Genomic DNA, 24,557 nt, shown 5'->3' on the forward strand with positions numbered 1-24,557 from the left:
AACCTTCGACTGTCTCCCATGCTCCAAAAGGACTCCATATCCACGATCTATATGTACGATCAGACTCGGACGACACTGATTTTCATCTGTTGTTCCACATTTCCAAACTACCTTGTGGCCATAATCGTGACAGCAAAACGTATTTGAGCGCGTGCGCGCACGTCCAAGACCCACAATGCCTCGCGCGCAGCCAAGATGGAAGAACCCAGGAGCTGCGAGAGAACAAGGTTTTGCCTCTAGATTTTTTATTTGGGGGGGGAACGGAGCGCCGAGAGCCAGCGACGTCGATCCGAGGAGCGGCTTGTCAGGCGCCGATAAAAGACGCTGGTTGGGGTCAAGTAAGAAAAGAAAAAGAAAGAAAAAAGTCCCCCTCTCGGAAAGTTGAAACTTCTCGTGCGGGACAGACAACAAAAGCTGGCCGCCCGCCAGCCGGCCGGCCCGCCAGCCCGCCAACCCGCCGTCTCCCCGTCAGTCAGCCAGCCAGCCAGCCAGCCAGCCAGCCAGCCAGCCAGCCACCGCTAAGTTAGCATTGCTAAGCTAATGGGACTGAGCATCATATTGTTCGCTCGGGACTTTTATTGTGGCTCATGCCCGTGGTCGCTGCTCCAGCCAGCCAGCCAGCGCGTGCGCTCGCTCGCTCGCTCGCTCGCTCCCTCTCTCTCTCCGGTGTCCGGTGAAACAGAATCACCGGCTCTCGCCAAATCAGTAAATATGAATGAGAAAACAATTCCAATTTTTGATTGGAAAAGTACGTCCATGGTTATTTGTTCGTAGCGTCTTCCCTCCCGGTACGATCGTCAACACTCTTTTGGACAAAGTTGTAGCGCCTGGCCACACATCCAAGCCAGGACATTGGCCCTTTTGTCTCATTTCGGAAGGCTTTCTTTCGGTGAGGCTGCTGTTGTGCGCTACTGAAAATGCGGGCGGGCGTGCATAGATGGTTAGCATCATTCTTAGCCTTCTTGCCTGTGCAAAGCAGCGAGATTAAACCGGGACTATGAATGGGATCACTAGCGTTTCGCAAACGATGGCTTCGGGGCGCCACTTTGGAGACCAAGTTTAAGATTTCTAGAGATGCGGTGTCATGGACTTTGAGTAACTTAGTGATGAGAGACGATGGCACGTTCAGACTTGCATTCCAATTTGGTTGCAGTAAGAATCGATCACCATTTAAACCTGTTGGAGCACCCGCCGAACGAGACTTCAAGGTTTCTCTCTTTCAATAGCCCTTCATTTGATGCGTGAAATCATTGCCATATAATCCTCGTGCAAATAGGATGGCCGGATCAGACGTGGGCAGATTAACGTTGATCGGGAAGCGGGGAATGAATGGCGTGTCTCGTCCCGTCCCATCCCGCCAGACAGGAAGCGCTTGCATTTGTGCCCGTGCCAGAACGCAGCCCTTTTGTTGACCCACAAATTGAATCCGGTTGAAGCCTCAGAGATCCTGTCAAATTGAATCCGGTGATCCCACCTTTGCCTTTCTTTCTTTCTTTCTTTCACCTGATCGTGTTGCAATGTTTTATTTGACACGGGCAACAATTGGATCAAAAGCAGGCCCAGTCAATTTCCTGTTGTCATGCCTTTCTTTCTCCTGGCAGGATGAGACGGACTGGCACGCCGTAGTTTTTGCCCGCCAGCGTGAGCATCATACAAGACAAGTTAGGCAACGACTTGCTGCGGCCCAACGTGGTGGACGCCGACTTTGGGGCGGGCATGATCATGTTCGGCCACCTGCCGCCCGTCACCAGCTTCACCCGGCTGCATTCCGTGGGGCCGCAGGAGATGATCCTGAAGAAGGAGCGGGACTCGCCCGACTACGGCGGCAGGTTGCCGGGAGCGGGCGACTACGTCCACGCCATCAAGCAGGAGAAAGTCAGCGAACGGGACTACCGCCTGCCGCTCTACCCGGCGGGGCTGCTGGAGGTCGCCGTCGGTCACCACAACCTGCTCGTGCACGACGTCAACGCGGTCGACGTGAGTAAAGTCGCTCGCGTTCCCTTTGGAAATGGCAGCTTATTTTTCACTTTGGGAGGGAGCTCTGCACGCAAACGAGAAGCAGGGCCGGCCGGCCGGCCAGCCGGAGCTTCTTCTTCTTCTTCTTTCTTTCTTTCTTTGTCCCTCCCTGACAGCTGTCTTGTGGGCGCGGCGCTCAGACATCTTTTGTGCCGCTTGTGACAATGTAGGCAGCCTCCCGAGGTTAAGCCAACGTGACCTGCGCTAATACTATCTGGAGCGAGCCAAAACAGAGATGTACAGATGTTTTACCCTCAAAGAGAGCCCATTGGATGGCCCATTGGCTGTCGATAAACGCACGCCTTTGTCATGCCGCCAGCTGCCGAGTCCGTCGGGAAAGGAGCCCGTCGGGAGGAAAGCTCGCAGCTCAAACGCTGACGGACAAGAGGGCCGCTCCGGGAAGAAGCGGCGCGAGGCAAAGGTTGGACACGCTTGATTTTCAACTTCATCCATTCAATTGCCATTGAGGGAGGGAGGGAGGGAGGCCACTTGCGCTACACGCCGCCGAGTCTTTGTAACCCTTTGTCCGCTCCGACGTCGCATGTAGCCCATGCCGGACGGGGGCGGCGGCGCCGGCGTGTCGCCGGGCAGTAAACCTCACATCTGCGAGCACTGCGGCGCCGCCTTCAGGAGTTCCTATCATTTGCGCAGACACGTCCTCATTCACACGGGTAACGCCGAGGCACGCCGCTGATATTTTGCTTTCCCGTGAGCCCAGAAGGCCGACCGACTGTCTGTCTGTCTGTCCGTCCGTCCGTCTGTCCATCCGCCTGCCTGCCCGCCCATCCGCCCGCCCGCCCGTCCGTCCGCCCCCTTTTAGGTGAGCGGCCGTTCCGATGCAGCCAGTGTAACATGAGTTTCATCCAGAAGTACCTCCTGCAGCGTCATGAGAAGATCCACAGCGGTGAGTCACGGCACGGTTAATTCCTTTGGTTAGCTGGACTTCCCTCCTCATTGTGGGATGATGATGTCAGGAGAGAAGCCCTTCAGCTGCGACCAGTGCAACATGCGCTTCATCCAGAAATACCACATGGAGAGACATAAGCGCACCCACAGCGGAGAGAAGCCCTACAGATGTGACAATTGCCAACAGGTGGCACATTTTCACTTTGAGCAAGCCAATCCAGTCCAGTCTTTGGTTTCTTTCTGAACATTTCTTTGTCCGCTTCAGTTTTTTTCCAGGACCGATCGTCTGCTGAAGCACAAGCGCGCGTGCGGAGATGCCTTGAGGAAAGTGCCGGATCTCAGCGTGCCGGACTTGGCTCGCGTGGACACGGCCGGCTACGGAATCGCTCAGGGAAGCGGCAGGAAAAAAAGCAGGTCCAAAATTGGCGCCGAGGAAGCCGGCCGAAAGAAGAAGAAGAAGCAGGGGGAGGACGCCGCCGCCGCCACCGGCGCCTCGACACTGCCTCCTCACATGATCAACGGAGCCTACGGCGTCCACCAATACCCCTTGGAGAATCAAAGCGAGCCCGGTCCCAGCGCGCAACACCACGGCCGCGCCCCCAAGATGGCCTTCAAGAAGGCCCATCGGAAAGACGGGAAAGTGGATTCCCTGGAGCCCGGCGACCATCTCGTGCAGACAAACGGAAAAGCGGGCAACTACGACGACGCCGTGCAGTTCCTGAAAAAGCGCCGCTACCTCCAAAACGTCACGAGCGAGTACGACCTGCTGTCCCCGCAGCCCACGCTCCTTCAGATGACGGACGCCGACTCGGGCCCGGACAAGTCCTGCATTCCCGACGAGGTTCTGCAGAGCCTGCTGGAGCAGTACGCCAACAAACCGGACTCCTCGCAGCAGCAGCAGCAGCAGCAGCAGCAGCACCACCACGACATCCATTTCGATCTGGGCGAGCCGCACGTGGAAGCGCTCCAGCCCGCCTCTGACGCAGGCGACAAGGGCGCGGTGATGAACGAGTATTCGCGCTTCCTTCTGCAGGCTCTGGAGCGCAGCAGCCACAGCGCCGGCTTCCCCCCTTACGGAACTTTCCTCTACTCGGAGTGCGGCTTTGGGCCGCCGGCCGACTCGTCGCCTCAGCAGCCCGCCTTCCACCTGCTGGACCAGCACCACCAGCTCACCCCCTCACAGGAGCTCAACACCTCTGCCAGCAAGAGCGGAACGATAGGCGCGTTTCTGCCGCCGCCGCCGCCAGCCTCCTCCAAAGCCAGCCCCTACCAGATAGAAAACTTTGCGCAGGCTTTCGGATCGCAATTCAAGTCGGAAGAAGCGATAAGGACGCCCGTGTCCGACTTCTCAGGGTACAGCGGCTTGTTGGCCGACGTGGGCGAGCCGACGAGCCCCGCCGTCTCCAAAACGCCGAGCAGCCAAAGCTTCAGATGAGACCGCAAAGGTCAAAGTTAGTTTTGGACTGATGCCACTCTTTGAAATTGATTTTCCTTTTTATTTATGAATTACAACCGTTTCAGAAAGTGTCGTCTTATTTTTGTGATGATACTAATATTATGATCTTTTCCAGCACCTAGTGTGTAATAATAACAACAGGAGCGATAAAATAATAGCCCATGCAAAAAACAAAAAAAAAACAAACGACTACTCAGGAAACAAAAAGAGGTTGCTGACATGATGAATGAGTGTGAACACTGAAAACACTTTCTCCTTGGCTAGATAGAGATGATGCTGTCTTTTCTTGCCCATGCTTGTGTATATGATCGATCAATATATATTTGTAAGGATATATAAGTATATATATATATATATATATATATATATATATCTCCTGATACGGATTTAATCACGGCGGCTGTCAAGAAAGAACAAGGGTCGTTTAGGGCAAAAACGTCATTAGAATGAAAATGTTGTTGACCAGTAGAGGTTGCTAGTGGACAGCAATAGGAAAAGCGCTTCCCTTTTTTCCTCTCTCTGGCTCTCGCTCTCTTTCCTTTTCATTTGCCTTGTGTGGGCCACAACAAAATGGTAGAGATGTGATTTGGATTGAGCAGAGTGAATGCCAAATATATTCCCAGCTCGTAGTGACAATGAGCATTTAAATACTTGCTCGAACTGTGCCGTATATATATATATATATATATATATATATATAATTGTTGTGAAAGAAGCACGTTTTCAACCAAATTGTGCTTTTATTCTTGAATCCCTTCAACATTTGGCCTTTTTCTTTCTTGCCTTTTTTCTTGCTTTCCTGGCCGACCGGTGTCCGTATTGACGCGATGAGTTGTGGCCCTCATCCTCAAGATTTGAAGCACTTTGATCCCTTTTGCATTAGGTCAAGCTTTTTTCTTCTTTTGTGCGTGTCCTGTCCGTCCCTCACGTGGTTGTTAGTTAGCCCATTTGCTCTGCTGATTATTTAGTGTTTGTGAATGAGTCATTAAATTGAGCGACAAAAATGTTAGCGTAGATCATTGCCTTGCTTACTAAATATGAAGTGTCATTTGTAAATGTATTTATGCTTGTTATTTGAATGATTATTCTTATTTGTAAAATGTCTTCCATGAATTGATATCTGCTGAAAATGTGCCTCATATACCTCCTGTGGATATCAAGTATATCATGAGATGTGGGGATAGCACATCTCACTGTTTACAAGCCTTTATTTTAACACTACTTTTCCACGTTTATTTTACAACCGCCACATGTCATAGCTGTGGTTTTTATTTCGGGTTCCTGTGAATCGCTTCACTCCAGACGTCGCCTGTCCAGTAAATTTAAGAGCCATTAGGGAGAAAACAATAAACTCATGACCAAAAACATGCTTGTATTTTTACTAAGAAAGCCATTAATAAGAAGACGAATAAGATAGTGTTAAGAATCTATTTTGTCTATATACGAAGGTAAGAGGTCGACTTTTTAGTCTCGCTCGCCGGTGGTTGCCAAGGCCCACGACGACAATAGAAATTGAAAAATGGCGTCTGCTCGCCGCCAGCCACATGTGTGCCCGAGATAAGCGCGAGGTGAGCACGATGTCTCGAGTGAGGCCTTTATTCCACAGGAACGGGTTCCATCCGAAAAGCTGATGCTGGAACGCCTAGGTTATACCGTACGGCTTCACTAAGATACTTCCAGAATGCCGGCTGAACTTTTGAAAACTTAACGTCTCATTTGGGTGTCATATTTACAAAAGCGGGTGTGGTCAATTTCAAAATCGATGGATCTATATTTTTTAAAGAGAGGTCTTCGAATGAAATAAAGAGCTTGTGACTCTTGTGCGTTGACGTGAGAGAAATGAATGAAGATTGACAAATCGACCCACTGTCCCTTTAATTAAGCTCGCTCGCTTTGGCTTTGCTGCAAACTTGGATAGTTTGTCGCCTTTGTGGCTTCCCTGAGCCCGGGCAGCCAGCGTGAGAGAAAGCGGGGCAAACAATCGTGTTAAAAATAGAACTTGATTGTACACTAGCCGTTTTGTGTGTCGCCATTGGCAAGCCGAGGAAAGAGGTGCAGGAGGCGGGACCTTCGGGATGGCAACGCTGATTGACAGCGACGGCGGTCCAATCGGAAGGTGCAGCACAAAAGCCTATAATGCCCCGGCGGGAGGAAGGGCGGGGGGGAGGCTGTGCCCCGGCCGGAGCGAGCCTCCTCCTCCTCCTCCTCCCCCTCCTCCTCCCCCTCCTCCTCCGCTTGGCTGGCTGAGAGAAAAGCACCTGTAGCGCGCACTCGGCCCCGCCGCGTCGGTACCGTTCTAAGTTTGCGAGCACCGGAATCATGCGGCTCCACCACTTGCATGTCCTCAACTCACTCCTTGTCGCCGCCATGGGTGAGTTAACGCTGCAATTTCTGGATTCTCCTGGTTGATGTGACGTCACGTAGGACATGGCTTGTATTTGGTTTGTTATTTTCTTTGCATTGCTTTCTGCGCGTTTGGATAGGCTAATAGACGAGGCATGCCTATTTTACTTCAGAAAAAAAAAAGCCCCATCCCAAATGAAATGGTGTGAAATTAGGGCCTGTTGACTTGAACACATGCTATGAAAACAGGGCTGCCAAATTCAACATATCCATTTCGAAAGAAACATGAAGTAGACACTCTGTTTGCCTTAGTGGGCCACATGAAATGAATTATATGGCAGCCCCAATCCGGCCGCCCCGCCTTGAGTTGCATGGCAGCAGGTGGATGCACAGGTTATTTCTGCTTTTTTTTTAATGGCAGCATTTGTGAAAAAGATGTGTTCCACTGTGTCAAAAAGTCAAAACTAACCAAAGTACGCTCAATAACATCGGCCCGATTTTTAGCTGTGGCCGAGTCAGGGAGGCTCGTCGCGTGCCTGCCCTGCCCTGCCCTGCCCTGCCCTGCCCTGCCCTGCCCTGCCCTGCCCTGCCCTGCCCTGCCCTGCCCTGCCCTGCCCTGCCCTGCCCTGCCCTGCCCTGCCCTGCCCTGCCCTGCCCTGCCCTGCCCTGCCTTGCCCTGCCTTGCCCTGCCTTGCCCTGCCTTGCCCTGCCTTGCCCTGCCTTGCCCTGCCTTGCCCTGCCTTGCCCTGCCTTGCCCTGCCTTGCCCTGCCCTCTTTTGGCGTGACCAAGTGCGCGTGAAGTGGCGACGTCCTCTGGGTTCCGCATTCCGCTTTCATCAGAGCCAGCCCGCAATGTTATACCTGGCGCACGACTTCTGTGTTTCCAATTGTGTAGCGGTGTTACTTCCCGTTCCTCTGCATCAGGCCACCACCGACTTCAATTTCCTCCTGATGTGAGGTACCCTTTTTTTTTTTTTTTTATAACCATCATACGCGTCCATTTGTGTGGATTAGAGTGCAAGATGACGCAAGTCTTAGGTTGTGCTTGGCCCCGTTTTAATTGGATATGATACCTGCAGAGGTCGTGCGACACGGCCATCTGTTGGGCCTCTCTCTCATAAGGCTTTATTTCCACAGCAGGAACTTTAGCCCGGATCCAGGAAGTTTTGGAGGACTGTTGTGTGTTTAGCTGGGATACAAGCGAAGCACTTTTTCTCACAATGACTGAGTAGTACAAGTCCACCCGGTCCTGATGAATGACCCCAACACCAGATTTGCTTTCTGTTGAAGCGATTAAACATGTCTTCCCCCCCCTAAAAGCCGTCTGATGCCATTTGCTGACGTGTTTGAAATGCGCGCATGCCACAAACAGCAGTGTATTTTCCTTCACATTTGAACGACTGATTTAATCTATCATCACATTTGAAGAGCGTGAGCCGATACTTGGCAAAGTTCCAGGAAGTGAACTCGCTCAAGGTATCCAATTGTGTGAGCTGAAAAGAGGTGTTGGAAGTCGGAACGCTCGACACTCGCTTCTCACGCCAAGTTGTGTCGAAAAGACTTTTGCCTTTGTATTTCACCTTCGCACGAAAGGCTTAGGCGGCTGGCTATTTTGTTACACTTCTCTGCCTGAAAGAGGCTCGGTCACGACGGGAAGCGCCAAGGACAGCGCCTGGCCTGGATCAGCACCCTACGGTAGCATCATTGTGTATGCGTGAAGCGTGTGCTTTTCACGGCAAAAGCGGACCTTTCTGATCCGCGTCCTTCTGAGTGTGTGTTTGCAGAGCACCTTTGACCCAGTCACCCCTTTTGTGTCTGCGCGGATTATCTCTCTGCAGCAGGATAAACCCATGCAGGCAGCCATGCAGGCAGCCATGCAGGCAGCCATGCAGGCAGGCAGGCAGGCAGGCAGGCAGGCAGGCAGGCAGGCAGGCAGGCAGGCAGGCAGGCAGGCAGGCAGGCAGGCAGGCAGGCAGGCAGGCAGCCGGACAAGGCAGGCATAATGAGCGAGCGAGCGAGCGCATGGCATGCTGCTCTTAGTTTATGGCTGTCATCATACGCAAGGCCTCTTTGATTGGATTCCGCCTGCTCAGTTGGTTCGGAAAGGATTTTGCTGGCTTCATCACAGCATATATATTTTGGACAGCCATTTGGAAATGTATACTGTCATGGAACTCCTTTCAAATCCATTGACTATGATTTATTGCCTATTTAACAAAGGCTCGCTTCTTCCTCCTGCTGTGCTGTGCTGTGCTGTGCTGTGCCGTGCGGCCTTTTTATTGGCACCGACCGGCACAGACTTTATGTTCCACTATGACCATTATATGGAGATGAAAGATGCTGATAACGCGCGTACACACACACCTCTGTACACACGCTTACACAAATGTTGACTTATGTCACCATAACGACCACACTCACTACTTGACCAGTCAAACAATGACACATCATAGGTGTGACCAGGTGTGAAATAAAGGATCAAATGTAGCAAGTTGAATGGAAAGAATGAAGGCGAGCACCGCTGGATGTAGGTCCAGAGAGGTCATCTCCGTCACTGGTCGTCCAATCCCGGATTAGCGCGCTGCCGTTCGATTTACGGGCAGCAGAGCAGGCAATGGAGCCATTTCCTCGGAGAACCGAGAGCCACTTCCCATTTTGCTCATTTAGGTGCTAATGACCGAATGATGCTAGTTGGCCGACGAGCTGCCGTCAACAGAGCGAAAGCCTGGCGACTTTGGCTTCATCCCGTCGTAAACGCGCCCTAACTGGGAACAGACGTCGGATAAGGAGCAGCGCGCTATTTTTTAAATTTGGATCCCTTTCCTCCAACCATTTGTCAGCCTTCCGAATGATGTTGATATCATAAAGGTTCAAACGTGAAGAGGAATGTCAGACGACAGAATGGCGATCAAACGGGCTACATTGTTAGTCACGTCATATTCCAACACGTTCCCAAAGAGATTAGTTTCGTCAATGCTACGAAAAATCAGACAAAAGCGTTTTCCAAAAGAACACCTCAACGAGCGGGATGTGAAAACATGCGCATTCAACACGTTGACCGATATTGTCCGAATTGTTTCTTGGGATCGACACATCTGAGCTTTCTTCGTCTTTGTTTTGACCGCAGCGACGCCAATAGACCTCGCCGTTGCCGAGGGAATGTCCAGCAATGGCCGAAACACAACCGCAACACAAACGCTGGCTCCGATGAGCGAGCACGCCGCTTCCACTCCATCCGCAGCCAATCCGTTTACGTCCGTCAACGAGTCCTACGGCAGCACGCTCTCGCCGACGAGCGGCGTGGCGACACCAACGGGCCGAAGCGGCGACACGCCGACGGCACGGCCGCCGGACCCCGCGGATCACAATCCCACCGCCACGACAGCCGCGCGCGTGAGCGACCAGGGCGGCGCCTGGGTGACCACCGGGCCAGGCGACGACGCCGCCACCTCCGCGCTCGGTCCGACAGACAGCGCCATCGCGTCGACGGCCGGTCAGACCGACGACGCGACATCCGCCACGTCGACCGGCCAGACCGACGACGACGCGACAAGCGGTCCAGAAAACAATGTCACGATGGCAACGACGGGCAGATTAACGACCGCCACGACGACGCCTCTGACAAATAATGGCGCAACTTCGATGGCAACGACCGACGTGATCGACGTGACATCCGGCCACGACACCTCGGCGACGAGCGGTCCGACCGAGGACGACACGACGTTATCGCCGACGACGAGTCGAGCCCACAGTGACACATCGTTAGCGACGACGACCGGTCCGCCCGTCGACGACAACGCCGCGACCTCGATGACGACGACGACTCGCCTGACCGACGACCGTACTACCTCGGTGACAACAATCGGCCTGACATCACTAGCGACGACCGGTCCCCCCGCCGCCGACACGACCCCGATGACATCGACGGGCTTAACGAATGACCCTACCTCGGTGACGACAATCGACCTGACTACAACTAACGGCGGCGCAACAGCCGTGACAACAACCGGCCTGACTAGCGACACTTCAGCGACAACAACCGGTTGGACTAACGGCAGCGCAACAGCCGTGACAACAACCGGCCTGACTAAGGACACTTCAGTGACACCGACCGGTTGGACTAACGGCAGCACAGCAGCCACGACGACAACCGGCTCGAGCAACGACACTACCTCCGCGACAACGATCAGCCCGACCGACAACTACACATCACCGACCGGCGACGACACAACATTTCCCACCACGGTCGCTCCGACCGACTCAATGTCCTCAAGGATGACAGCGACCCGTCCGACCGAGGCGACGGCAACAGTGATGACCGCCGGCCCGTCGTCAACTCTAAGCGTGGCAACTTCAGTGGCGACCGACGACACCAAAGCCACCGGTGACGCGACCGCTGGGACGACGACCGAGGCCCTGTCCGACCGAGTCCCCGCCACAACAGAAACGTCCGGCGTTATCACCACAAAGGGCCCGACCGCCTCCGAGGCGACACGGGGAGGTACGGCCACGACAAGGGAAAGCCGCGTGTTGTCGTCTTTGGATTGACGCTTGCTCCTTTTTAAACGTTACCATGCAGCCACGACTGGCGAAGCGACCGGCGTCCCCACGCCAACCTCAGCCAGCACCCGAAGCTCGCCCGGCCCCACCCGGAACGCAGCCATAGGTATCGAGCGGTAGCGTTTGGATGTCTTGAACGCGTGCCTCGTTTGTTTGCGTCCGTTTATCTGTCTGCCTGCCTGCCTGCCTGCCCTAGTTTGTCCTGCGGAAGAGTGTCCCCTAGAAAGCGTCTGCTTAAACAGAACCTGCCAGTGTCTCTCCGGAAGCTTCCTGGTGGGCGAGCGTTGCATCCGCGGTAAGCGTCACTTTCAAAGGTCCGCTCGTCAAAAGAGGCGTCTTATTGAGTCCTCTTCTTCAGCTCAAGTGTTCCCTGGGCAGCTCCACCTCACCTCCTTGACATTTGACAAGGAAATGGCGGACAGGTCCTCCAAAGTCTTCCAAGAGACGGCCGCGGACATCTCGGCTTCGGTCAGCTCGTGCGTCGGCGCGCAAAACGAGGACCGTTTGGAATTGTTCTTTGTTGAGCAGCCAGATCTTGTGTTTTGTAGCTCGCCGGCGCCTTCGCAGGTCGGCTGGGATACGTCCGCTCTGACGTGGTGCAGCTAGCGTGAGTTATTATATATACATATATATATATATATATATGTATGTATGCCGTCCCGTAGCCTGGCATGGGGAAAGCTTTTCACCATTTGCTTTTCCCACAGCCCAGGAAGCGTCGTTGCCACTGTCAACAACATCTTTGACAACACTGCCTCTGAGGAGGCAGCGGAGCAGGTCATCCAGGATGCCATCGGGAGCAGCTCCCAAGGCTTGCTGCTCAACGCCACGTTTAGCGGTGAGCCAACGCCACGTGGTGCGGTGCCCAGCCAGCCAGCCTGCCTGCCTGCCAGCCCGCCAGCCCAGCCCGCCAGCCAGCCCACGTCTGTTGACATTTTCTTTCTTTCTTTCTTTCTTTCTTTCTTTGTTTCCGGTAGGCACAAAGTTGTGCGATCAGGCTCCGCTTCCCTGTGACGCCGCCACTACTAGGTGCACCAGCGCTAACGGTCGCGTGGGCTGTTCCTGCAAAGCTGGCTACATTTCCACCGTGTACTCCAACACCAGCTGCAAGGGTAAAGGAAGACATGACGACAACAATGACTAGGTAGCGACAAAAAAGAATCGGACCGAGGACGACGACCCCGGACCACGACGCGCTGACGACAAAGACCGCACGGACGTTAACGACAACGATGGATAAGAGCACCTATCGTGCCTCAAGTTTTGTCATGCATTTCTTTGTGTGTGTGTGTGTGTTTGCAGCTTGTCCAAGCGGGCAGGAAGTGGTGGGCGACAGCTGCCAGAAGTAAGTCAACCTGCACATTTCCCTTCAAATAAGAAAGCCACTTTTCAATGAAACCTATTTGCTTGTTTTTGCTGCCCAAAGCGCCGTAAGATTCGAATCCCGCTAAGAAAGAAAATAGACTGACCAATTTTCACCTTCACATCCAGGCGCCTTTCTTTTTGACTAGTAAGCAATTTTCACCTTCATTTCATTTCACTCCATTCGAACGTTCCCTCTCTTTTCCAGATGCGCCTTTGGATACGCAGGCTTCAACTGCACCGACTGTGAGCGACGCGACGACACCATCGGTGATATGTCGTGAGCGGCGAGCCGAGAGCGTCAACAAATGTGTGTGTTGACAGCGTCTCTGCTGGCGCTGGTGGTCATCTCCTGCGTCCTGGGTGGAATTCTACTCATCATAATCTTGGCTTTGCTCTCCTACAGCTGCTGGTGAGTCAGTCCAAAAAGCTGCGCAATGACTGACCACTAGGGAGCACTGTAGTCCGCGACACAAAAACGATAGCGATTCAATGTGCTCAAGATTGTTTTGCCATTTTGAACGGCCGGCCCAAACAATGCTTCAATACGTTATAATACTGTCCACACCAGGCGGAGGTGCTCCGGAGGCCAGGCGGAGCACGGCGATGCCAGTCCGTACCCGGCGCCGGGCGAGTTGACCAAGCCCTGGCCCGTGGGCATCACGCCCATTCCCCGCGCTACCGCCGCCACCTGGGACGCTGCAGCCACTATGGAGATGATGGAAAAACGGCATCATGGCAACGGCGTGGTGAGCGAGCGAGCGAGCGCCGCTCTTTATTGGCAAGGGGAGAAAGCCATTCCATCCATTGGCCACAGTAAATGAATAATGTAATAAGGATGAAACGGATCCCACCGTTGGCCTTCATCAATCTAAGCCATTTGGCTGTCGGAATGATTGGCAAAGGAGATATTTGCTAGCGCGGCTACTAACTAATACCGCTAGTAGCTAGTTTCCTGCCCCCGCTCCTCGCTTTGGCTGACTCCCGATGTGTCGCTTTAGGGCTTTCCTTCCAAGCAGAGAGGATGGAAAAAGGTAAGGTTTGATCCCTCCCTCCCGGTGGCTTTAGTGTGCAGCACAAGTACGGTGATGCTGCTGCTGCTGCTGCTGCTGCTGCTGCTGCTGCTGATGGTGGTGGCGGTGGTGGTGGCGGTGGCGGTGCTGGTGCCGGTGCCGGTGCCGGTGCTTACTGTGCTGCGCGACATGTGACACTAACACGTCCACCGCTCTGGCGACTGCCGTTTCAGTCTGGCTCGTACGATCTCAACCCCGAGGGAATGAAGAGCTTCACCAATAAGAACCCGTCGCGTTACTCCTATTTGATGCGAGGCCACGAGAACCCCTACTTCCTGCCTGGCGAGGATAAGAAAAACTGACAGACAGCGACGGATGTTTCTTTTCATTTTGCAATCAATCAGATGGAGCGGCCAGGAGGTGTCACTCACCGCCGGTTGATTTTTCTTTCTTTGTCGCCTCGAAAACGTTGCAATTGTGCGTGCGACCTGTTCAATCAACGTGGCTAATTGGGATCCATAAGGCCAACAAGGCTGGCTGGTCCCCCGTTGTGAATGCCGGTGAAGGGATTTCCTTTTTGATTTCGCACGATTCGAAGCTGCTTCTATGTTGGTTTTTGTGGTGCGTGTGCCAACGTTCGCTTTTGTCCTCATACTGCTGTTCTTTGTGTTTTATAAGTGTGTATGTACAGTTGTGTTTTTTGTAAATCATTTCCCATCCGCAGAATAAATGGTTGAAAGTGAAATGCACGTCATCCTTCCCAAAGAAGAACTCCAATGACATAATGCACCGCACTGGTTCGGTCGCTCCAAAAGCTGCGTGTTGTCAGACGTAATCGCTGTCACTCAGCAAGCAGCCAGCAGGTCACTCAGCAAGCAGCCAGCAGGTCACGGCGACACCGTGGCCGACGTCCAAAAAAATGGCAAATCTGACATACGCTATTTGTACTCTATGTGCCATGTGCTGTATTTAGAAACTGGATGTGGACCAGTTTCCCAATCCTCAAATCTATTCAAAATGAGGCTGGATTAAATTACAGCTCGAAAACAAGTAAGTACTTTTAAAAAAAATTATAATAATCTTTACTTTTGACAAGACGTGGCTTCAAATGTTGCCTGTGCTGTGAAGAATATTGCGTCACGCACGATACTTGTCATTGGAGATGGGAAATCCAATCAGCGCGGGCGGAGCTGCCAAAGGAGATCCAGCACCTTGGACACAATGTTGACTCGCTCATTTACGATGATGGTGGAAATACTCTCGCCAACGTTAATATCAGCATCGATCTGGATGATATGAAGTGGTATCGTGATACGGCGGCGGCGGCGGCTGGAATTGACTTAGGGCGCGGCAAGGCGGGGCAAGGCAAGGCAAGGCAAGGCAAGGCGGGGCAAGGCGGGCTAACGCAAGTCTGCAGCACTCACTCACTCACTCAGTCAGTCAGTCAGTCAGTCAGTGGCGTGCAGGCATTTCCCAGCAGCCTTTGGTGTCACATAACCACCTCTAACAGTCCTATCTTGAAACAGCAAGATAGATATCTTAGCTTGGCTGGAGTCCGGAGTGGTCATCCGCTGGCAAAGTCTGACTGAGGCCTTGGCTTGAGTTAAGTCCTCAACCTAACCTCGCGGCACTCCACAATATGCGATGCAATACTTGGGAACAAATTCCAAAACAATTTGATGGGATTTGAGCAGCACACGTGTGGTGTGGTGTGGCGTGGCGAAGCGTGGCGTGGCGTGGCGAGGCGTGGCGTGGCGTGGCGAAGCGTGGGCTGCACAGATTTGCAGAGTGTCCATCTATCAATAACAGCACATACGTAACAATCCAACTCTTGATCTCATTCAATCCCATCAATGTTCAGATCAATCCGCTCACCTCATGCGCTCAAAAATACGATGAGAATATTTGTGACATTCTAAATGTTGATCTGCATTTTTTCAAATCAATGAAACACAGCTTGTAAAGCGTCCAGATGGAAACACCGTCAAAACAATGAGCATATGAAAAGCCGCCTTGGTGTTTTGTCAAGTGGGTGCCCAAAACAGACTGCTGATGATGACATCATCATGAGCGCACACACACGCACGCACACGAGCCAGTTGTTGGACTTTCTGTACAATTTTCACAAAGTCTGCCATCTTTAAAAAGAAATTAAATAGAGAAACAAATTGTTGTATTTTGGAGTCATGATGAAAATAGGTTTGATTTATTGGATTTGGACAATTTTATTTGGATCTACTCAGTGTACGATGATATAATATGTATTTTATTTACGATCCTAACAATCTACAATGTACTTCTTTTGTGTATCTGTCTAGCAGCATGACAGAGGGAGGAATGGCAAGGGAGGAGGGGCGGAAAGAAGGGGGGGAGGGGTGTGCAGCAGGTTTATCAGCACAGCACAGCAGCAGCAGCAGCAGCTAGAAGAAGAGGAGGAGGAGGAGGAGGAGGAAAGAGGAAGACCAGCCCGCCGGGAGCAGCCGAGAGGAGGAGGCCAGGAAGAAGGTAGGACGGCCACTTTCATGTCTTTTCAGCCTTTTGAACGGCGTGGCGTCCGCACGAGCCAGATGGGATGCGGCCTCATCCCTCCATCTGCCGAGAAAGAGCGGCCGGCCGCAAGGAAGGATGCCTGCCAATGGTGGGGAAGGAATAGCAGCAATATGATAGCAGAAAAAGAGGGGTGCGGGGACCACACCCTCCGTCGTGAGGAGAAGAATGATGGAGGAGAACAAACTGCTTCTTTTGTCACACGTGCTCAGCTGCAAAAGGCGGCTGGCTGGCTGGCTGGCTGGCTGGCTGGCTGGCTGGCTGGCTGGCTGGCTGTCAGTCCGGCTGTCAGTCCTATAAGACGGACTTAACAGCCATGTAGACATTGTATGTACGGATGTATCACTCTCTTCCAAGGAGGTTATCGAAGCCATACTTGATGGAAAGTAGCCACAGTATTGTGACGTCTTCCGATAGCATCGCAATGTGACAAAGAAAGGAAGGATGGATGGATGATTATGCGTGCGTGAGGCTGCTTTTGCTGAGCGTCAACACAGCCAGCCTTTTGTGTAACACGCAGCAGACACTTCATAGCAGTGGATTACTTTGAGCAGAGTGCCGAGAACAGCTTGACTTTTATTCTTTCTTTTTTTTCTGCTGCAAAACACACTCTTGCATGCTTGCTTTTGTTGTGTAGCACACAATAGGACAATTTGAACACTTTTCAAGCCAAACTCAGCATGGTGGCTGAAATGGAGACACCCTTTCTCCAGTGAGTGCATTGAGCTGCTGCTGCTGCTGCTGCTGCTGCTGCTGCTGCTGCTGCTGCTGCTGCTGCTGCTGCTGCTGCTGCTTTTCAGACAGATCTTGAAAATGTGACGTCCAATCATCAGCCCCGCTGAGCTGAGCTGAGCTGAGCGCCATCATGTTTGTGCGATCCGCCCGTTAAGCCGCTAACGAGATTTGAGTGCGGCCGGCGTACGTCATTTTTGTTGGAACGCCACCCAGAAAGTGTGTGAGATTATTTGTGGAGCTGCTGACATGGACGCTCTGCGGGAGTTTCTTTTTTGGAACTCTCACCAAGCTCCATTACTGTACGAATGCTGTACGAGGAGCCGTTTTTGGCTTCCTTTCCTCAGTGCACATTGAAGCACGCAAAGCCATTTCCATTGCAATGATCTTTTGGGTGCGTGTTAAGTGTGGGCCTCCCTCCCCGATAGGTGTGCTCCACCTTACCTGGAGGATCCATGAAAGAAGCCATGCCTGTGCTGACAGCAGGAGCAGGTGAGATGAGATGCCATGAGATGCCATGAGAAGCCTCAGCCTGCGTCATGTCTTCCATCCACGGCGTCGATCAACCCTTTGGGTGCTCTCAGGGCTCCACGAGACGTTGGCCTTGCTGACTTCGCAGCTGCGCCCCGACGCCAACCACAAGGAGGACATGGTCTTCCTCAAGGACGTCTTCAGCGAGAGAAGCTTGGCGTACCTGATGAAGGTGCCTGCGTCCAATACCAATGATGGTTGCAGATCTAATTGACCATCCATCCATCCATCCATTTGTGTTCCAGATCCACGAGAGGCTGAGACAGTATGAGAGACAATGTCCCAGTCCTGTCCTGCATCGCGTTTCCTCTCTTGCTGAAGATGTAAACACTCATAAGAAATCATAAGAAATGACATCATCCTGGGCGCATTACTCCAACTGGCGCAAAAGGTGCCCAGTCATCAGCGGCCGGGCAGGAAGCTGATTTGCGCTCGTGATTGACAGGTGACGGAGGAGTTGCAGACTCGCCCGATGAACGCGGAGGAACAAGAGCTGCTCCGTCTGCTCGCGTCACCGCATCTCAAAGTAAGGCCGGCGTCATCGCCTCGCAAATTGCCGCCTCGGCGTACCAAAGTGGAAACGGTCCCCGTTTTGTCCAGGCCCTCCTGTCCGTGCACGACACGGTAGCCCAGAAAAGTTTCGATCCCGTCCTGCCGCCGCTGCCGGACGACTACGATGACGAGCTGGAGGAGGAGTCGGTGAAGATTGTGCGTCTGGTGAAGAACAAAGAGCCTCTGGTCAGTGTTGAGGACAATTCTGGAGAGAGCGGAGCAGATTTTGACGACCGGTGGGTGTGCCGTGTCTGTCAGGGCGCCACCATCAGGAGGGATGACGCCAGCGGGGCCGTGATTGTGGCTCGTATCATGAGAGGGGGCGCGGCCGACAGAAGCGGTACATTGTCGACTCCTGCTCGCTTTCAAAAGAAAAACAAGAGAGAGAAGACTCCATTGAGTCTCCCCTGAGTATTGATCCCTTTTTAGCATCTGGGCTTGCGGCAGGGCCAATGAAAGAAATCGTTGCAGCCTCCCCAATGGATTGGTTTCTTTTCACGCTCAGCGTTGCGGTTCCTCCTCGCAGGTTTGGTCCATGTCGGAGACGAACTCAGGGAAGTCAACGGCGTCTCGGTGGTCCACAAGAGGCCCGATGAGATCAGTCAGTTGCTGGTGAGTCCGGACGCACGCACGCACGCACGCACTTTGCCTTCCTTCTTAAGGAAGTCACTTCCTTGGCTTCTTCTTCGGATCCAGTCGCAGTCACAGGGCTCCATTACGCTGAAGATCATCCCCGCCGTTAAAGAGGAAGACCGATTGAGGGAGAGCAAGGTGAGCCTCCGAGACCTCGCCGTGCCCTCGCCGTGCCCTCGCCGTGCCCTCGCCGTGCCCTCGCCGTGACCTCGCCGTGACCTCGTCAGCTTTTTGCAGTGTTGAAATGCCAAAAGGCAGCATTTGACGTATGAACTCAGGTGTACTTGCGAGCCTTGTTCGACTACATCCCCTTGGAGGACAAGGCCACGCCTTGCCAGGAGGCCGGACTGCCCTTCAAACGGGGCGACATCCTACAGGTGGTGACCCAGGACGACCCCACTTGGTGGCAGGCCAAGCGAGTGGGCGACAGCAACCTGCGCGCCGGGCTCATCCCGTCCAAACACTTCCAGGAGAGGTCAGCTGCGCTTTTGGCCCAATTCCTGAAATGGCCCCTCCCTTCAATCTTCTTCCTCCTCACCAGGCGATTGGCCTACAGGATGAAAGTGGGCACGCTGCCCAACCCCAAGTCGCCAAAAACGCCTTCCTGTAAGTGGCTTGATAAATATCATAGTCTCCATGGGGGGGGGGGGGGCAGAATGGGATGGGCGATCTGATGAGATGAACAGGAGAGGCTTAGTAAAATGCCAGCCACCTTCTGCCTGCCGGGCCACCGGGGCCTGCCGCCTCCCTGCTGCTTTTCTCGCCTTAAATCCAGCATATGGCAGTTTGGATTTTAAGCACGTCAAAGTATGACCAGACGTCAAGCCGTCTCACCCAAACTAATTTGTTGTAACTATTTTAATCTGCACTAAAGCACTCTGAGCAACTTTGAGACATATGTTTTAAACAACAACTATTGTGTTGCTCTTCTCATGTTCTTTGTGTTGTCTTTTTTTTGGTCTCAGATGATCAAGCGTGCGATAAAGGTGAGTACAAACCCAATAGAGGTGATTTTGAAGGCATCTTTGCATGCGTCATCACCTGAATAATTCGGTCCGTCCGTCTACTTTCATCATGTCGCACAATTTTCATCTAGATTAGGAATGGGAACAACTGTGGAGGTTTGTGATGAAAAGTGGAGTGGAGTGAAGTGGAGGAGAAAACGTCGGTAGCTGTCTAGTATGGTTTTTGGCACGCTGTTTCACTTTGAATTGATTGTAATGATTGTGTCAAGCTGTCATTTACCCGGTTACCTTCGGAGCCTTTTGCTCTTATTTGACTCTTGTTGGTCTCTTTTCAGTCACGCAATGGTTTCAGCCTCAACATAAATATAAACAAGGTTGAAATATAACCATTGAACCAAAATAATCATGACAATGATCATTGCTGCTACCAATATTGATGTTGTCCCATCAATGAGGTTCTGATGTATTGTTTGGGTGAAGTCTGGGCATCTGGCCACTTTTCCATCCCGTGGTTCCTGTGTTGTCCGCGAGCTCTCGTTTGTACGCTGTTGCTTATCCCTCCCTCTTTCCTCCCTCTTTCCTCCCTCCCTCTTTCCTCCCTCCCTCCCTCTTTCCTCCCTCCCTCTTTCCCTTGTTTTCCCTGCAGACGACTGTGACTGTGAGGGCTATTTCAATGGACAGTACATAGGTGAGCGGCAACCAGCGTGTTCACCTTTCCGAATGTCGCTGGTCATGGCACTTGGCTGGTTCCCCTGGGTGGGGGAGCTCCTTCCCATCCCATGCAGATGTTTGGCTGCAGGCTTTTCAGGCTCTTCGGTCAAAAGTACTGACAGAAAATGTCAATTTGAATGTCTTTTGGCTTTGGAGGGCAGGAGCTGCAGAGCACCATCTCTCCCGAAAGAGGCAAGCCTTCGTCCCTCAGCCAAACATGAGGCGTCTGCTTCCCTCACCCCCCCCCCCCCCCCCCCCTCCATGCTGCTGGAATGCTGTGATTGGGAAGAGCCGGCCCGTAGCGTCACCTTATAACACGACAACGCCAACATTTATGCTTGCGGTACATTCAGCACCCCGCTTGGAGCCGAGTTCCCCTTCCTTGCCACTTCCCTGCCTGCATCTGCTGCATCGGCTGCAGTGCTCCAGCCTGCCACCTTAGCAGCAAGCAAATGGCAGCTGCCCCCCCCCCCCGGCTCCCCCCACGCCACGAGGGCCCACGTCGGACGCATTTGCGCACTGTACCAGGCACGTCTGCTGCTTGTTCACTTTCCTGGTGTGCACGTTGAAAGGGAGGCTAAGTGGGGGGAAGCTCTAACACCAGTTGTAGTCTCTCCCAAGTGTAACGCAGTGGCGCCCTCCTGTGGTCAGGTGTTTTCCTGGGAATTTTATTCAGGTACGGTGGCCGGCTTCCCTTGGGTGGCTGGGTGCGTGCGTGCGTGCGTGCGTGCGTGCGTGCGTCCGTCCGTCGTCTAGCATCCGGATCACAGACGGACGGACCCGACTCCACGTGGGGGTGGGTCCGAGGTCGGTCGGGTCCACCTGTCCTGCCTTAGCCGCGTCGCTTTGGTTCTAAGACAGTGGTTCTCAAACTGATGACATCACAGGCATGACAAGTAGTCATCAAAAAGCACGAAGAGTACACAAAATATGGATAACAAATGCAAAAGTATTGGAAAAGAACACAAGTGAATGCTACGACTCAAAAAAGGAAGTGGAGTGGATTTGAAAAAAGCCACACTGAACATTTCATTCAGTGGTTCTTTTGTGTGTCAGAGGGAAGAAGCGCCTCGCCTCGGCTCGCCTCGCCTCGGCTCGCCTCGGCTCGGCTCGCCTCGGCTCGCCTCGGCTCGCCTCGGCTCGCCACACACTTTGAGAATCACTGTTCTAAAACAACCCCTCCTATTTAACCGCTCCAAAATGCATGGATACGACTCGCAAGTTTTTTTTTTCTTTTTATGTGGTGGCCATCTTCCTTTTTTTGAATGTTTTTTATTTCATGCTATCTGTTCCTGTCACCCTGGCCGCTTTGGAATAAGCCGGTCTGCGCAGGAGCTTCCGCCTAAGTCGGAAAGATCGACAAGGCTCCTCAAGCGACGGCTCTGACCCGGGAGACTCTGAATTCCTGACCTATGAGGAGGTGACCCGCTACCAGCAGCGCGCCAACGAGAGGCCTCGGCTGGTGGTTCTCATCGGTAAGCCGGGGGAAGCGCCTCAGGAAGTCCGCCGGTGCCTTCAGGGACTGGCAGATTACATAGTCGCTAGCTTGCAAATACATCTTTGGAAACGTTTCGTTCGGGATGCGGCCAAAGGTTCTCTGGGAGCACGGATCAACGAACTCAAGCAGCGAGCGATCGCCGAGAACCCGCATCGCTACGCGGTGGCCGTACCACGTGAGTGTCCGAGTTCCACATCTCAATGTTGTTTCACGTCGTCTCGGTCTGGTCTTAAAGCGTTTTTGCTCGTCGTGCAGATACCACCAGGCCCAAGAAAGCGCACGAGAAGGAAGGTGTGGAGTATCACTTTGTCACCAAGCAGCAATTTGACACTGATGTCCTCCACAACAAGTAGGCTTGTTGTTGTTGTCGTAGTTGGATCTTCATAAAGAACCTGAATGTACTTACAGATCGCTTCTGGTGTTCAGGTTCATCGAGCACGGCGAGTACAAGGAGAACCAGTACGGCACCAGTATCGAGGCCATCCGCTCCGTGCAGGCCAAGAACAAAATGTGCATCGTGGACGTTCAGCCCGAGGTATGAGCGAGTGGCGCTTGCTTGCGCTCGCTCGCTCGCTCGCTCGTACGACAGCCAGCTGGCCAGCTGACTGACTCGCTGACTGATGCTTTGCAGGCCTTGAGGCGGCTGCGGACGGCCGAGTTCAAGCCCTACGTGGTTTTTGTCAAACCGCGGGTTCCCGAAAGCAGACGGCGCCGCACCGCCGCCACCTCGCCGGGAGGGGCGGAGCAAGGGCGCGTTACGGTGACTTTCCTGAAGCGCTTCCTCAAACCAGCACTCAGATACTCAACGTCTTTGTATTTTCTTCGACAGGACGAGGACCTCCAGGAGATGCGCCATTCGGCTCTCCAGATGGATCAACAGTATGGACATCTGGTGGATCGGGTCCTAATCAAGGAGGACTCTGCCAGCGCCTGCGCGGAACTGCAGAGCATTTTGGAAAGACTGGAGCGCGAGTGCTTCTGGGTGCCTCTAAGCTGGCTTCGGACCTAAAAATGCCTCCAAAGCGCCTGACCTGACCTGACCTGACCTGACCTGACTCTCATTTGAACTTGAGCACATTGGTCAGGTTTGCATTCAAGAAGTGATTCCTATTTCATCGCTGCTGCCTGGCATGGCGAACCACTCGGTCGGTCAGCTCGACCCACCGCGACTCCTCCCGTCGGAGTCCACCTAGTAGCATGTTTTATAATTCATACAGGTCACAGAATGCTTCCCGGAGACTGAGCATCTGATTATTTTTCCACCAGATTCCTTTCAAGGAGCTGCATGTCCACTTGCGCATTTCATGTCAATGACGTACATGTGACTCCTGGTGTGCCAACCAACGCAACCTGTTTACCTTGGCGTCCCTTGGAGCCTGCACCTGTTTGTATGGATGGAGGAATCGTTTTGGGGCTTTGTGAATTCTAATCTTTTACTTGATTGAACATTGCTGATGTTACAAAAAAATACCAACTGCAATTAAAAAGCGATGACTGCATTGCATCTTGTCCCCAAAAAACATTTGTAAGAGTATTTGGATGAATTGTGGCTGCTGTCTTGCATTTTTAACCTTGATATAATGACGCTCAAGTCCTGTAAATGCAATAAAAGCTGACGATCAGAATTCTTATTTTTCCTGGTATGCACATTTCAGAGCAAATATAACATTCGTTTTGGTTTTCAAATGCTTTACCAGGGCCCGTGTTAGCCTCAACATCATTTGTAACGTGTAAACATGTAAAAAGTGCCAAAATAAATCAAGCTAGTAAGGCTGACTTTACTGACTGTTGTTTTCGCCCAATCACACGCACGCACGCACTTGTCATTCTTGAGATGAGTGACGTCAACAAAGAGCAAAAAAGAAACAGGAGCTGAACACCACTGGAGGGCAGTAATGCACTAGGCCTTGAGAAGCCACAAAAAATTTCTATGACATAGAGCGATGCATCTTTAGCCCATCGTGGAATTATTATTTGTTCAATGCTTCCCGTCCACGCCGTACCTCTCCTTCCTCCTTCGTTCGATTGCACAAAACAAGGGACCTTGGCAAGAACGCGCTTAGTTCTATTTGATTTGAGCTTTCTCGGTTACCGTAGGCACGCCACTTTACTCCCACTTCTAATAGTGATGTGCATTTAAGTGAACTGAATCTTTAAAATCAGTACACTCAAAAGATTCGTTCAAAAGAATCGTCTACCGAATCGTCGCTACACTTCTTTTTTTTTTTTTACATCGTGTGGTGTACCTATTGAAGTCTTCATGAGGTGTACCTAATAACAGGCCAGTGAAAGTGAAAAGTGCCACACCCGCCCTCACCCCCACTTTTTGATTGGCTGTTGGATCTGTGACGTCACTAGGGCACTCCATTAGGTACGCCACCATTTTAAGGTGTACCTAATCACAGGCCACTTCATTAGGGAAAATCATGGGCAAAGCTTAAGTGAAAGTGAAAAGTGCCACACCCGCCCTCACCCCCACTTTCTGATTGGCTGGTTGATGTGACGTCACTTGGACACTCCATTAGGTACGCCGCCATTTTCAGGTGTACCTAATCACAGGCCACTTCATTAGGGAAAAATCATGGTCAAAATTTAAATGAAAGTGAAAAGTGCCACACCCAAACAACCCCCCACTTTCTGATTGGCTGGTTGATGTGACGTCACTTGGACACTCCATTAGGTACGCCGCCATTTTCAGGTGTTCCTAATAACAGGCCACTTGATTAGGGAAA

The 24,557-nt window shown here is 52.5% G+C and overlaps 3 protein-coding genes across 8 annotated transcripts; all 3 read left to right on the top strand.

Annotated features, from left to right (window-relative positions):
• The first annotated feature begins 108 nt into the window (after nucleotides 1-108).
• Nucleotides 109-5,743, top strand: LOC147043710 (zinc finger protein 281-like). 3 transcript variants are annotated; one of them, XM_085933913.1, is made up of 7 exons: nucleotides 109-338; nucleotides 1,602-1,977; nucleotides 2,336-2,437; nucleotides 2,564-2,687; nucleotides 2,837-2,920; nucleotides 2,991-3,109; nucleotides 3,188-5,743. In XM_085933913.1, the coding sequence occupies exons 2-7, from the start codon at nucleotides 1,717-1,719 to the stop codon at nucleotides 4,355-4,357; spliced, it is 1,860 nt and encodes a 619-aa protein (XP_085790039.1). In that variant the 5' UTR covers nucleotides 109-338; nucleotides 1,602-1,716; the 3' UTR covers nucleotides 4,358-5,743. The 3 variants fall into 3 exon arrangements, with proteins under 3 accessions (XP_085790039.1, XP_085790036.1, XP_085790038.1); XM_085933910.1 differs by having other exon boundaries at nucleotides 110-227; XM_085933912.1 differs by lacking the exon at nucleotides 109-338 and adding an exon at nucleotides 345-1,464.
• Nucleotides 5,744-6,612: 869 nt separating this feature from the next.
• On the top strand, nucleotides 6,613-14,392 carry LOC147043711 (uncharacterized). 2 transcript variants are annotated; one of them, XM_085933914.1, is made up of 14 exons: nucleotides 6,613-6,749; nucleotides 9,849-11,222; nucleotides 11,301-11,387; nucleotides 11,478-11,576; nucleotides 11,640-11,749; nucleotides 11,830-11,888; nucleotides 11,989-12,119; nucleotides 12,259-12,393; nucleotides 12,584-12,626; nucleotides 12,852-12,889; nucleotides 12,968-13,055; nucleotides 13,215-13,392; nucleotides 13,645-13,677; nucleotides 13,890-14,392. In XM_085933914.1, exons 1-14 carry the CDS (start codon nucleotides 6,698-6,700, stop codon nucleotides 14,016-14,018), a joined length of 2,556 nt encoding a protein of 851 aa, XP_085790040.1. In that variant the 5' UTR covers nucleotides 6,613-6,697; the 3' UTR covers nucleotides 14,019-14,392. The 2 variants fall into 2 exon arrangements, with proteins under 2 accessions (XP_085790040.1, XP_085790041.1); XM_085933915.1 differs by lacking the exon at nucleotides 13,645-13,677.
• Nucleotides 14,393-16,040: 1,648 nt separating this feature from the next.
• On the top strand, nucleotides 16,041-23,533 carry mpp3a (MAGUK p55 scaffold protein 3a). Of its 3 annotated transcripts, XM_085933917.1 has the most exons (20): nucleotides 16,090-16,161; nucleotides 17,364-17,427; nucleotides 17,520-17,638; nucleotides 17,712-17,789; nucleotides 17,912-17,992; nucleotides 18,067-18,204; nucleotides 18,277-18,358; nucleotides 18,545-18,630; nucleotides 18,715-18,789; nucleotides 18,930-19,126; nucleotides 19,193-19,257; nucleotides 19,617-19,637; nucleotides 20,263-20,304; nucleotides 20,938-21,003; nucleotides 21,647-21,802; nucleotides 21,920-22,000; nucleotides 22,081-22,174; nucleotides 22,252-22,360; nucleotides 22,457-22,585; nucleotides 22,655-23,533. In XM_085933917.1, exons 2-20 carry the CDS (start codon nucleotides 17,391-17,393, stop codon nucleotides 22,832-22,834), a joined length of 1,836 nt encoding a protein of 611 aa, XP_085790043.1. In that variant the 5' UTR covers nucleotides 16,090-16,161; nucleotides 17,364-17,390; the 3' UTR covers nucleotides 22,835-23,533. The 3 variants fall into 3 exon arrangements, 2 of the variants coding, with proteins under 2 accessions (XP_085790042.1, XP_085790043.1); XR_015068501.1 differs by lacking the exon at nucleotides 20,938-21,003 and having other exon boundaries at nucleotides 16,041-16,161; nucleotides 22,081-22,116; nucleotides 22,234-22,360; nucleotides 22,655-22,672; XM_085933916.1 differs by lacking the exon at nucleotides 20,938-21,003 and having other exon boundaries at nucleotides 16,041-16,161.
• Nucleotides 23,534-24,557: the final 1,024 nt, after the last annotated feature.

This window comes from Syngnathus leptorhynchus, chromosome 16 (genome assembly GCF_054491065.1).
Source record: "Syngnathus leptorhynchus isolate UIUO chromosome 16, UIUO_Slep, whole genome shotgun sequence".
In the NCBI taxonomy this organism is placed as follows: Eukaryota; Metazoa; Chordata; class Actinopteri; order Syngnathiformes; family Syngnathidae; genus Syngnathus; species Syngnathus leptorhynchus.

Excerpts from the sequence above, each read along its gene's own strand:
- LOC147043711 (XM_085933914.1), top strand. The coding sequence starts at position 6,698 with ATGCGGCTCCACCACTTGCATGTCCTCAACTCACTCCTTGTCGCCGCC. Across the intron at positions 11,223-11,300 it reads CTCCGAGGCGACACGGGGAG|CCACGACTGGCGAAGCGACC; the intron begins GTACGGCCACGA and ends GTTACCATGCAG. Across the intron at positions 13,393-13,644 it reads GGCATCATGGCAACGGCGTG|GGCTTTCCTTCCAAGCAGAG; the intron begins GTGAGCGAGCGA and ends GTGTCGCTTTAG.
- LOC147043710 (XM_085933913.1), top strand. The coding sequence starts at position 1,717 with ATGATCATGTTCGGCCACCTGCCGCCCGTCACCAGCTTCACCCGGCTG. Across the intron at positions 2,688-2,836 it reads ACACGTCCTCATTCACACGG|GTGAGCGGCCGTTCCGATGC; the intron begins GTAACGCCGAGG and ends GCCCCCTTTTAG. Across the intron at positions 2,921-2,990 it reads TCATGAGAAGATCCACAGCG|GAGAGAAGCCCTTCAGCTGC; the intron begins GTGAGTCACGGC and ends TGATGATGTCAG.
- mpp3a (XM_085933917.1), top strand. The coding sequence starts at position 17,391 with ATGAAAGAAGCCATGCCTGTGCTGACAGCAGGAGCAG. Across the intron at positions 17,790-17,911 it reads TTTCCTCTCTTGCTGAAGAT|GTGACGGAGGAGTTGCAGAC; the intron begins GTAAACACTCAT and ends CGTGATTGACAG. Across the intron at positions 20,305-20,937 it reads TTTCAATGGACAGTACATAG|TCTCTCCCAAGTGTAACGCA; the intron begins GTGAGCGGCAAC and ends CACCAGTTGTAG.